Raw genomic sequence first — 12,441 nt, forward strand, 5'->3', positions numbered from 1 at the left:
TAATATTTTAGCCAAAGCAATAAATTGTTACCAGAAGACATTGAGGTGAAGTGTATACTAACTGGGGGAATTACAGATTATGTACACCGACACTGTTCAGCTACATTTACGTTTGCAGTGCATGTTTATTGCTGAAGGCTACCCTTTCACTAAGGCATTAATTAAGAATGTAATCCACATTCCCCAATACTTTATTAGTACTGACATACCAGCCATGACTCACTCAGTCTTTAGAGGTATATCACACGATTTGCACTGGAGGAATGATGTGCTACACTGTGCTTTACACCAGACTCACTGTGCAACCTGTTATTAAAGTCTGAACACTACCTAACAAAGTCTCACTGTGTTGTGGTGTAAAAAAACTTAAGCATCTGAAATTAAACTGAATAAAGTGTGCCTGTGTGTCATGTTTTATACATGTCCTTCCTGGAGATAAACTCGGGTGTGTGAAATGCACAGTCATCTTGCTTGCTTGTTACCCCAGGGCCGTGGGGCTTTGTCCTTTCAACAGAGCTGCCTGCTTTCATTTTTATAAGACTGTTTTATATTTATACACTTGCACAAGGTACCAGCAGTTTCTCCAGACACTTGTCCACTTCGTGAGCCAATTGTCATGATTACATTACTAATTATAAAATTAATTAACATCATCACATTTTTAATTGTGCGCTTTTTAGAAAAAATACAAACCAAAGCCCACACACACATTGTGTCAGGTAGGTAAGCTGGCCCACCCTTACTGAGTGCTGCCTCCTCGGTGAGGTTGTCTGATTGGCGGCTGATCGACTGCAGAAAAATGTGGTTGGACGTCTCCCTCTCATTGGTCATTCAATCAGCCAATCACACACTGGGGGGGGTGAGTTCCAGTCCTATAAATGCTGAGAGAAGAGAGGTCTTGGTGGCTGTTGAGTTTAGTCATTGGGTGGGTGGCAGTGATATTTGATATTCAAACTGGATAATATGAAATGGAGCTTTCAATTTTCAATAAGGCAGTAAATACAATTAAACAAAGTATGATAAAGAAATGATGCAGGACTCCAGGATGGCTCAGTGAATTATGTAAGAAGTATCTGCCAATGGGATATAATTATATTAAGATTTTGGAAAGTAAAATTATCTAAAATACTCCACACCTAAAACTACTCTTTTTCACTTCTGATTTAAAGAATTCACTCTTAAGAACCTCACTGGTCAACCTCATATCTGCTAGTCTCACAAATTATTAAACACATACTATATCAGGCAATATTGTTCTTATTTTCATGTTGCTAGTTAGATTAATATTCTCATTAATTTTATAATATGAAGGGATACACTTTGAAGACAATGAACTGGGGAAAAAAAACATTTGTCTTATTTTAGGAAACTCAAATGATGAAGGGAATCAAACTCAACTCTTAATTCGAAACTTGAAAACACTGCGATGTGGCCACCCGAGCTGTGTGGAGACTGATCTTCATGTCTGGAATGTTGACCCAATACTAAAATTAGAACCTGTATTGCTGCTAATGAAATGTGTATGAGGAAAAGTTCAAATCTTTCATACATTCAGTCCATCAGTCTTCAGTCTTAAATCATGCAATTACTGCGGAGTGGCTGTCCACAGTTTGCACCCACACTCTTAACTGTAGACTGAAGCCGCGTTGCACAAACTCTGTCAATATACCGATATTTTAAAGAAGACTTGTTTTTAGATCACATGAATACTGGATATGAATTATTAAGAGCCTTATAGTACTGAGCAAAAGTTTTAGGCAGGTACGAAAAAATGCTGTAAAGTAAGAATGCTTTCAAAAATAGACATGTTAATAGATCATATTTATCAATTAACAATTATGCAATGTGAGTGAACAGAAGAAAAATCTACATCAAATCCATATTTGATGTGACCACCCTTTGCCTTTTTGTTTCAAAACAGCATCAATTCTTCTAAGTACACTTACACACAGTTTTTGAAGGAACTCGGCAGGTAGGTTGGCCCAAACATCTTGGAGAACTAACCCCAGTTCTTCTGTGGATTTAGGCAGCCTCAGTTGCTTCTCTCTCTTCATGTAATCCCAGACAGACTGGATGATGTTGGGATCAGGGCTCTGTGGGGGCCATACCATCACTTCCAGGACTCCTTGTTCTTCTTTATGCTGAAGATAGTTATTAACAACTTTCGCTGTATGTTTGGGGTCATTGTCATGCTGCAGAATAAATTTGGGGCCAATCAGATGCCTCCCTGATAGTATTGCATGATGGATAAGTATCTGCCTGTACTTCTCAGCATTGAGGAGACCATTCATTCTGAACAAAACTCCATTTGCAGAAATGCAGCCCCAAACTTGCAAGGAACCTCCACCATGATTCACTGTTGCCTGCAGACACTCAAACTGCCTTCTGCTACAGCCAAATATTTCAAATTTTGACTCATCAGTTCAGAACACCTGCTGCCATTTTTCTGCACCCCAGTTCCTGTGTTTTCGTGCATAGTTTAATCAGTTGGCCTTGTTGCCACATCAGAGGTATGGCTTTTTGGCCACAAGTCTTCCATGAAGGCCACTTCTCTGGACAGTAGATGGGTGTACCAGGGTCCCACTCTTTTCTGCCAATTCTGAGCTGATGGCACTGCTGGACGTCTTCCGATTGTGAAGGGAAGTAAGCATGATGTGTCTTTCATCTGCTGCAGTAAGTTTCCTTGGCCGACCACTGTGTCTACGGTCCTCAATGTTGCCCATTTCTTTGTGCTTCTTCAAAAGAGCTTGGACAGCACATCTGGAAACCCCTGTCTGCCTTGACATTTTCGCCTGGGAGAGACCTTGCTGATGCAGTATAACCACCTTGTGTCTTGTTGCTGTGCTCAGTCTTGCCATGGTGTATGACTTTTGACAGTAAACTGTCTTCAGCAACCTCACCTTGTTAGCTGAGTTTGGCTGTTCCTCAGCTAGTTTTATTCCTCCTACACAGCTGTTTCTGTTTCAGTTAATGATTGTGTTTCAACCTACATATTGAATTGATGATCATTAGCACCTGTTTGGTACGTAGAAGAATTGATGCTGTTTTGAAGGCAAAGGGTGGTCACCCCAAATATGGATTTGATGTAGATTTTTCTTCTGTTCACTCACTTTGCATTTAGTTAATTGATAAATATAATCTATTAACATGTCTATTTTTGAAAGCATTCTTACTTTACAGCATTTTTTCACACCTGCCGAAAACGTTTGCACAGTTCTGTGTGTGTGTATATTAACATATATGTTGATGTCATCTAAACGTACTAATGATTGGCATCTGAGGTCTAATCCATGAATAAACACTGCAATGCTGCCAGAAAATCAATATGAATCTATTTTTAATTTTGACTCAGCACTTTGATGAGAACGATGAGTCGATTTTCATATTTGATTTAACTGGGTTAGAACATAAACCAGAACTCCTACAAACTCTTAAATGTCACTTTAGAAAATGACCTCAAGAGCAAGAAAACAGTTTACTTTGATTTCACAGGGACGGCCCACAGCCGATGCTTTCAGTGCGTAAACAGATCTCTCATCATGTTTGAAACACTGTGATGTGCCAGTAAACATGCAGGCAGGGAGGACCGTTGCCGGCGCTCTGGAGCTCCATGCATACGGGAGTGTTGGCCGTTATCAGGGCTTTGCTTCAGAGAGTCTGATAAAGACGCTGCTCAGGACACGGAGACAGGAACCCAGATCACGAATGCAGAAGCACAGCGCCGAAGGACACGCTGTCCTTGAGGGACGGCTGAAATTAAAGCTAATCGAATAAAACTAGAGAGCTCTCAACTGACCTCAGAGTCCCTGTATTAAGATAAAACTCATGTTCACAAAGTTTAATTTAACAAATGTCTGTGTGAGAATCCTTTAAAAAAAATACAAAAAAAAAAAAACACACGTCCCCAGAGTGCAAGAGCAACATTTCCAAAACCACAGGCAGGTTTCTCTTCTCTGTAATGAATAAGAGAGAGAGAGGGCTTTCTGACCGGTTTATTCTCACTCTTCAGAGGGACAGAGGTCACTTGAATTGTCCCGCAATCTTTTAACCCAACTAAGTAATAAGAGCACAGTGTTAATGGGGGGGACTGGCTCAGTTCAATTAGCAATCAAACAACAAAGACAAAAATATATATCAGCATCAATCTGTATACTTAAAACATGGTAAAAACCACCAAAGATTTTAATAAATAAAAGGTGGTGATTCTATTAAATACAAAGATAATTGTAACTCTTCTGTGGTCCTCTGGCTGGTGATGGAGATGTGAGGCTCAGTTTTATTGTGCTCTAGTTGTGTGAAAATCCAGCTGAGCATCAGTCCCTGATGGATGTGTCTATTACAGGTGTGGAGTGAAGCTGCAGCCTCTGGGACGGACGCTTATGAGATTCATAGCACCGAGGATAAATACATGTGTCAGGCCGGCCGAACAAGATACTAAAGAGCTGCTTGTTTCCAGAGTCATCTTGTGCTGTCAGTCTGCAGACGTATTTAGGCACAACAGTGCAGTGGCAGACAATGGGACAGCAGCCACACAGTAGAGCAGACCGTTAAACAGACAGTCCACTCCACTGAACTTGAATTCAAAGAGATGTTACTGAAATCAATAGAGAAACACAGCTTTGAAGATGGTCTGCATTGTGTCCCGCAGCTCCAATGAAGAACCAGGAGAGCGATTGTTTTAATTTGGCCACAGCAGACTGACCTGCACTGTCACTGAGCACAAACAATTGAACAGCAGAGCGAAGCCTCTTTTGTTCGAGAAATATCAGTCACGTTGAATATCAGTCGGACAGAAAAGCAATTCAAACACAGCCTTTATCACACCAATGTCTTTAGATGCAACATCATATTTTTATTAATGCACATTTAGTGGATTAATTCAAGTGTTATTTGTTTGGATTTTCATAAGATATGCAAAATCATTAAGGATCTAAACACAGTTAAAAGCATAATTAAAAATATATATTCCCATTCACCCCAGCACCAAAAGATACATTTCATAACATGGAAAATGTTACTTGTTGTTGAAGCTTTTCGTGCTCCTTCATTACACAGAACTGTCCTGAGCTCCTTGAACAATTAAAGAGAAATATCAGAGGCTTCGGCGGTTGTTAGAAGGCACCCAAATGGTGGGGATTGCTTTCCATTAAGAGAATGAGAAAGATCTCCAAGATAATAAACTGCATTTGTGTCTTGTGGCTCTGAAACGAGAGCAGCCCGTAGACTAAACGCATCTCCAGATGAGATCAAGTTACAGCTCTCTATCCCACGGACACAACTCAAGGTCACATCCTATGGAGAGGAGACCCTGAACCGACCACGACACACTCCAGTGTCTTTGAAACTGATGAAAAGGGGAAACCTGAATCACATTGATACGGATCTCCAGTGGGAATTAGCTGTGTCATCCGGACTTGTGAGCGGCGCTGCGATTAAGATCCCTTGGTACTCCTGATCAGTGTCTCAAGAGCAGCCCACTGCTCCTTCGTGACCTGGGCAGACCGGAGAATCACATAAATACACAGATAAACAGATAAAACAGATAGATTAGCGAAAGAGAAAATTAAGTATTTAAAGCTCGAGATAAGTGAAAGATGTACCTTTTTCAAGCTGTTAAATTCGCCAGCCATGGATACATATTCACCTCCATCCATCCTGATCACCTGCAGATACAATTAATCACCACAGCCGTGATAACAAGCTTTCTAAGGGGGATAAATATCTGAAACTGAGACGAGGCGCCCATTTTAAACCTGTGTCTAAAGCCTTGTTCACACTGGCAGTTTGAAATGACTCAAACCTTTCTGACTGTTCAAACAACATTTACAAGAGCCTGAATCGGATGTATACTTATTCAGACTGTAGTCTTAAATCTGCCACGGCTATGCTAGTTCCTGCGCAGAGCTGTGGTTGCGCTCCTGCTGCCTGGTTCAAAACAAACGTGACTGTTTCCCAGGCTCTTGCTATGTTTCTATTTGTGTGAATGATGTCTGGTCTCGGCCAGGAACGCATTCGCCGAACTTTGACGCACAGTGTCAATGTCTTTGGATGATTCTGCCTGCTTGTATGTTGTTTGTGTCGCAGAGTGATGATGTCATCAATGTGTCGCATACAGAGTGTCAGAAAAAGCACTTCAGACTGACTTCAGGGCACATAGATCAGATTTGACCGTCAGATTTTAATCAGACCTAAGCCACCTGTTGTTTGAATGTGGTTTGAAATGTGGCCTGAAATATCTGACTCCATGTGGCTCCTGCCTGTTCAGATGGCACAAACTAAATCAGATTTGATTTGAACTGGAGTTGATAGGCCAGTGTGAACAAGACTTTAGTCTGAGAAGTCGAACACTCAAAGGATCCTGTTGTGTAGGAATCACAATTGTTCTTTTGGTTAATTACCACAACACCCATTTTCCATTTGAACTACTTTTGATTATTGTTAATTTGGCAGGTGTACAGGTAAGGTGACTTAAAACATTCTGCTACAACAACTAACTGGTAAGCCTTTCATAGTATTTTACCTAATAAACGGTCCTGGATTTGAAATTTTAAAGTAAAACCTACATGCCTTGAAAAGTTAAGGTAGATGTTGTGCAGCTGTAGGTGCCATTCATATACTGTTGGTAGGAAAATAAATATTGGCGATGAGGAAGTCCAGAGCTCAGAGTTGTAATTAGCTTCAGGACTGTATGTGTCCTGAGACACAATACAGTTAGATTGTTTGGACAGATGGATGGATCCCCCCCACAGGTGTGGAGCTGGATCTCTGCCATGAAAAGTCAGACAGTGGATATTAATTAATTGTATGAAGTGTCACAATAACGAGAGCAGCATGGTGCCCAGGCCAGCCGTGAGCGAGTCTGGCAGTGTGTGAGTCTGTGATTGTGTGAGTCTGGCAGTGTGGCAGTGTGTGACTCGGTCATTGTGTGAGTCTGGCAGTGTGGCAGTGTGTGACTCTGGCAGTTTGAGGCCGAGGCGGGGGCTGGTGACTCACAGCTCCGGAGACCCAGCTGGCGTAGTCGCTACACAGGTAGGCAGCCAGGTTGGCCAGCTCTTGGGTGGTGCCCAGCCGCCCCGCCGGAATCCTGTCCAGCATGTCTGCTTCGAACATGCCGGCCGGGTCCAGCCGACTGAAGGCTCCCTGCAGGACAAACAAATTAAATAAACACACAAATACAAAACCAACCAACCACAGAAATGCTGCAGTGACTTGGAGCTGTTCCGTGCAGGGACTGATTTATAAAATAAATGTAAAATTTTAAGAATATATATATAATTTTATATAATGTATCCTGTTTTACTACAGTGTTCCTCACACACGTTTTAAAGAATTCAGTCCATGTCCAATTTAAGTCATTTCTGGGATCTCAAAATAAAAAATAAAAAAAATATTAACTTTACAGGGAGACAACTAAACTGTACGCAAAACTGCAGCCGTTAAAGCATCCATCAGGGAGACAGCAGAGCAGTACCTTGGTCTTTACCGGCCCGGGCTGAATCACATTAAATCTCATTCCATATCTCCCCCATTCTGCAGCAAGGGACCTGCAACACAGCACAGATAAAACACAATCGTAACACATCCACGTCCTGGGTAACAGATCACAGCAGTGAATATGGACAGGCAGAGCTGGATGGTCATTAGAAAGAGCAGCGATCTTCAGGAAGGGAGACACAGTTCAAACACTTCAAGAGCACAGTTTCAGAGCTCGGGCAGGAAGGCCAATATATGCATTTTCAAGTGAGCAATGTTGATTATATCAGCAATGCAAACAATTCAGGGCTGATCAAGAAAATATCTCTGTGACTGAAGACCCTCCCAGAACTCAGTGTAAAGATCAACCTGCCCGTGACAGGAGCGTGTGAGGAAGTTAAAAGCCTATTTAAGCCTCTGATTTTTTTTTAAATTGTAAAGTAAATACCAGGCTTGCCTACAAAGGAGTCGCACATCAAAGACGGGGATGAAATGGAAACAACTCCAGCTTTAAAGAGCAGAGTTCTTCCTTCTGTTGGGTCAGACCTCTCTCAGACCCGTTTATACCCAAGCAAGGGGTTAAAAACACCCGTGTCTGCCAGCATTGGACACCACCTTAGCATGGGCCGAGCGATCTCTGTGTCAGAGGGACCTAAACGTCTGTAAAGAGATAATTGCTTTGGTCATGTGTAATTAAATGCCAACATAAATTAAATGCAATTGAGATCAGAATATTTATGCAGTTTTCATTAAATCTCCAAGTTCCTGGATAATCAGTGCTTCGGTTTAAGTGGGTTTCTTTCTTGAAAGAAGGCACGAATTCATCTTTATTAATGAGCTCTCCTCCCGTCTTTGATGAGCAGAAAGTGCTCCCCCTCTCCATTTGTACTGAAACTTATTTTAATTACCTTCATTATGTATTTCTTTCCATCTGAAGATTACATGTACACGGCCGATAACAAACGATAATGGAAGAGGAAGATTGAAGCCACTGGCCTTATTCGATCAAAGATTTGACAGACCTGCCAAACGCAGATTGCAGCCACGTCACTGGACTAATGCATTCATAAATTAAGTCCAGTGACTTCTGTCCGAAGCAATATCCGACCTACGAATATTAGTGTGTGACATGAATTTCAACATCCCAGACCCGAACGCACAGAGAAACAAAGAAAAACAAAGAAAAACAAAGACTCTTTTCACCAGATTTACACAAACTGAATAGAAATAGACTCATCCTAAAGGAGGTTCTGAATTTAGCCCAGGGACGGGCAAATCCAGTCCCTCAGGACCAGAGGGGTATCAGGTTTCACCGCAGGTCTGCACTGCAGTCATTATTGGCATAAGAAGTAAATTAATGTGTTGATTCCAGGTCTTTGTCAGTGTCTAATGGAAAGATGCCTTTATTAAAAATTGCAGGAGCCCACTGACCCCTCAAGCACTGCAGCCGCCAGCTTAGCTCGACACCATGGAAAACTTGCTGGAATAGTAAACATGATAAAGATACACCAATAACCAAAATAATATTAATAATCCCTGGATAATATCTGTGCCTAATGGTTCTCTTTTTCTTTTCAGTGTGTAAAGCGCTTTTTGGCAGCTTGTTGTGAAGGGCGCTGTGCTAAATACAAACAACCAAACTGAATGATAATGTGTGGAATATTACAGTGTGGTTTATAAAGCTGTGGAAATGCAGTTTGACGGAGCTTTAAAACACACAAGAGCGAGGGCTTACTTGCACATGGCCTCCACCCCGGCCTTGGCTGAAGCGCTGGGGACCACGAAGCCAGAGCCGCTCTCTGCATAGATGGTGGTGATGGCCAGGAAAGCTGCCCCTGTGAACACAGCAGGCCCAAACATCAGGGCCAGCAGCATAGCGCCGGGACACTGGACACTGAACACTGAACCCACGCACTCTAACAGCGCTGCACTGGGGAGTCTCACTGCAGAGGACAACTGAGCAGAGACTGGGACACACCTGAGCGCTGAGATCATCTATTGGGACACTGAGGAGATACCAAGGAGCAGCAGTAAACCCTAATATAGTGAGCATTACAAGGACAGGTTTTATTGACCAGAGAAGACAGGCTCTCCGAGAAATGGGAAAATGCAGATTAAGTTTGGAAAATGTCACCCAAATGGAAGTTCACTCTGCAGCCGGCCACTGCAGTACCTGACCGGGCCAAGCCCCCCCTCAGAACGTGACGGTGCGGTACTGCCCCCAGGTGGCACTGAGCCACACAGTAACAACAGCAACACGCTCTCATTCAGGAGAGACACCACAGGGCTTCATTGAAGGGCTTTGCAGTATTTTAACATGACGTGAGGTTCCTATCACTCACTAGCAGTGTTGTCAAACTGACACTAAGAGACAACACACTGTGAGGACAACACAGCCCGGAGTACAAGCTCTCACAACAGCACATAACACGAGGGCACGTCCACACCAGGGGATGCATGAATGGTTGCAATTTGGAACATTAAATAAATTATTGAATGAAGAGAACAGATCCAGAGTGTTGATTTTAATTACAAATGCAAATATTAGGAAAGGGATTTAGACATGAAAGTAATCTGTCGTTCCCTTGAAGAAATGACGTTTGCTGCTACACCCTGGCTGGAGAAGATTATTAAAAGCTAATGAAAGTACATCAGTGCCGAGGCAATAAAGATTGGGAAAGTCCTGATTCATGAGATTGAGGCTGTGTAGACTATGCACTCCACCACGGGAGCTTCCTGGCAAAGACTGGCAAGTGTGTCTCTCTCTAATGGCTCCAGGGCACAGAGGACGCCCTTCATTCACATTAAACTAACACTCCCGCCTCGCGCTCATTCTACACACTATTTGTCCCTCTACGTGTGAAGTGTCTTGTGCAGCGCTCACCCTTCTGTGCTTTTATCAGCTGCTTCCCCACCTCCAGGGTGATGTAGGCCGTCCCGTTCAGGACGATGTCAGTTATGGTTCTCCAGGCGTTGGGCGAGAGGTTCTCGGAGGGGGAGATGAAATTGCCTGCAGCGTTATTTATCACCACCTATCACACGAGAGAGGGATTCAAACCCAGACCAGGATCAGTTTCATACCGAAATACATAAATATATTTAATAATAATACACGCAAACACAAAATGAATAACGACAACAGATACCCACGCACATCAGGAAGGCCAGTGAGCTCGACCACCTTGGCTACAGCTGCCTGCACAGACTGCGGGTCTCTGACGTCGCACTGCACAGCGAGGACCTGGAGGAACACAACTGCTCAGACACGTCCTCAAACTGCCCCAACGGCAGACAGCATCTACTTGTATAATAAAAGTGCAAGTGTATAAAGTAGAAAGCTGTGTGCGTGTGTGCTGCAGTTTTTAACAGAGGCTTGTCAGGGCATTACTGACAGAATCACACTTTAATAAATATTCTCTGTCATGTCCATCGCCCGTCTGTCTCTACCTTGTTTCCTGTCACTTTGGAAATATCCTCGGCTGTCTGCTTCAAAACATCCAGCTTTCTAGAACGACAAAACAACATGTCGTGTGCACTCAGAGAGCAGGACCAGGGGTTAGCACAATCTTACAAATCAGGTTGGACGCGTACAAGCTTAAGCCAACCCTATAGTTGTGTGTTAATGGATGCTGCGGAAGTAGCTTTACCGGCTGGCAATGACGCATTGGGCGCCCAGAGCAGAGAGGGTGGTCGTCATGGCCTTCCCCAGCCCGGTCCCCCCGCCGGTGATGAGAGCCACTTTGCTGCTGAAGGACCCGGGTGGCAGCATGATTCCTTCAGTCGGAGGGAAAAACAGGTGCTGGGGAACCTTGCTGCTCTGGAGCGCCGCCCTGGAGGTCGTGCTGAAGAACTGGGCAGGAAGAGAGGCTGTTATTGTGCCAAATGTCAGAAACTTTTACACAACTTTTTCCATTCAGGGTGAAAGGTGCATGAGCGCAAATGCACTAAAAACACATTTTCATATGATGAACTGTATCATTGTATACATTCATATTCCAGTCTGGCGCAGGTCAAGCGGCTGACAGTGGCGGAAAAAAGACGCAGTGATTTCACACGCTGATGAAGAAAGCGTGCTAGTCGGCTTCAACCACGTCTAGATTAATATAATAATAATAATATCAGTGATTAAGGGGCTTTCTATTGGACTGAATCCTCATCTGCAGTGTTAAAACACTACATATAACAAGAGCAAAACTAACAAACTGACAGACATCTGCACGCCTCGGTCAGCGGGTTCGGACACTATGAGGGGTTAGTAAGCGGGGGCGTCGTAGACCCTATTTAGGGGGCCAAAAAATAACACGATTATGAAGTAACGGCGCGGTCAAACAGTCCGACAAAACACCGTCCGCAACCCCCTCCCCCGCTCCTACACCGGGGGGGAACCGTCAGCACCCCACCGACCCTGGACACCCCCTTTGAAGCCCCCTGTGAAGTGTAGAAACGCCCCTGAGTAACAGTTACAATGTGTCGTACCTTTCCTCGCAGGACACATTTCAAGGACGATGCAAAAACAGAGCTACTTTTAAGAGAGCGAGCCGAGACCGTCCGCAGCAGATCCGCCGCCATGTTTTTAAACAAGTGTAGAGAAGGACCTTGGTCGCAGTTCTGCACGGATCTGCGCGGCTCAACAATGTCTTCACTGGGATTCTGCAGATCTGCGCGGCTCCACCAATGGGATCACTGGGATTCTGCAGACCTGCGCAGACCACTTTTCAAATGGGATGTACAATGCTACTATAGCCTGCACGAGTATTAAGGTATAGTAAACGCAGGATATGTGGATGTTGCCGATAGTTACTTATTACAAGGTGTATGTAAAACTATAAATGTAACAGGAAAATGCAACTGTCTTAACACGTTACCTCACTGGGCTGAAAGGCGCTTCAGCGAGGTGTAGTAATGGTTCCGTCCAGACAGCGGCGCTGCAGACAATACAGTCGACCGACCCTAAGTTGCGCTTCCTTT

The 12,441-nt window shown here is 43.6% G+C and overlaps 1 protein-coding gene across 1 annotated transcript; it reads right to left on the reverse strand.

Annotated features, from left to right (window-relative positions):
• Positions 1 to 4,831: 4,831 nt before the first annotated feature.
• decr1 (2,4-dienoyl CoA reductase 1, mitochondrial) lies at positions 4,832 to 12,080 on the reverse strand. Its single transcript, XM_066715402.1, has 10 exons — positions 11,950 to 12,080; positions 11,121 to 11,323; positions 10,921 to 10,978; positions 10,628 to 10,714; positions 10,358 to 10,505; positions 9,209 to 9,308; positions 7,472 to 7,544; positions 6,994 to 7,140; positions 5,601 to 5,663; positions 4,832 to 5,492 (listed from the first exon to the last, which is right to left on the reverse strand). The coding sequence occupies exons 1-10, from the start codon at positions 12,040 to 12,042 to the stop codon at positions 5,433 to 5,435; spliced, it is 1,032 nt and encodes a 343-aa protein (XP_066571499.1). The 5' UTR covers positions 12,043 to 12,080; the 3' UTR covers positions 4,832 to 5,432.
• Positions 12,081 to 12,441: the final 361 nt, after the last annotated feature.

The sequence above is a fragment of the Amia ocellicauda genome, chromosome 10 (genome assembly GCF_036373705.1).
Source record: "Amia ocellicauda isolate fAmiCal2 chromosome 10, fAmiCal2.hap1, whole genome shotgun sequence".
Classification (NCBI taxonomy): Eukaryota; Metazoa; Chordata; class Actinopteri; order Amiiformes; family Amiidae; genus Amia; species Amia ocellicauda.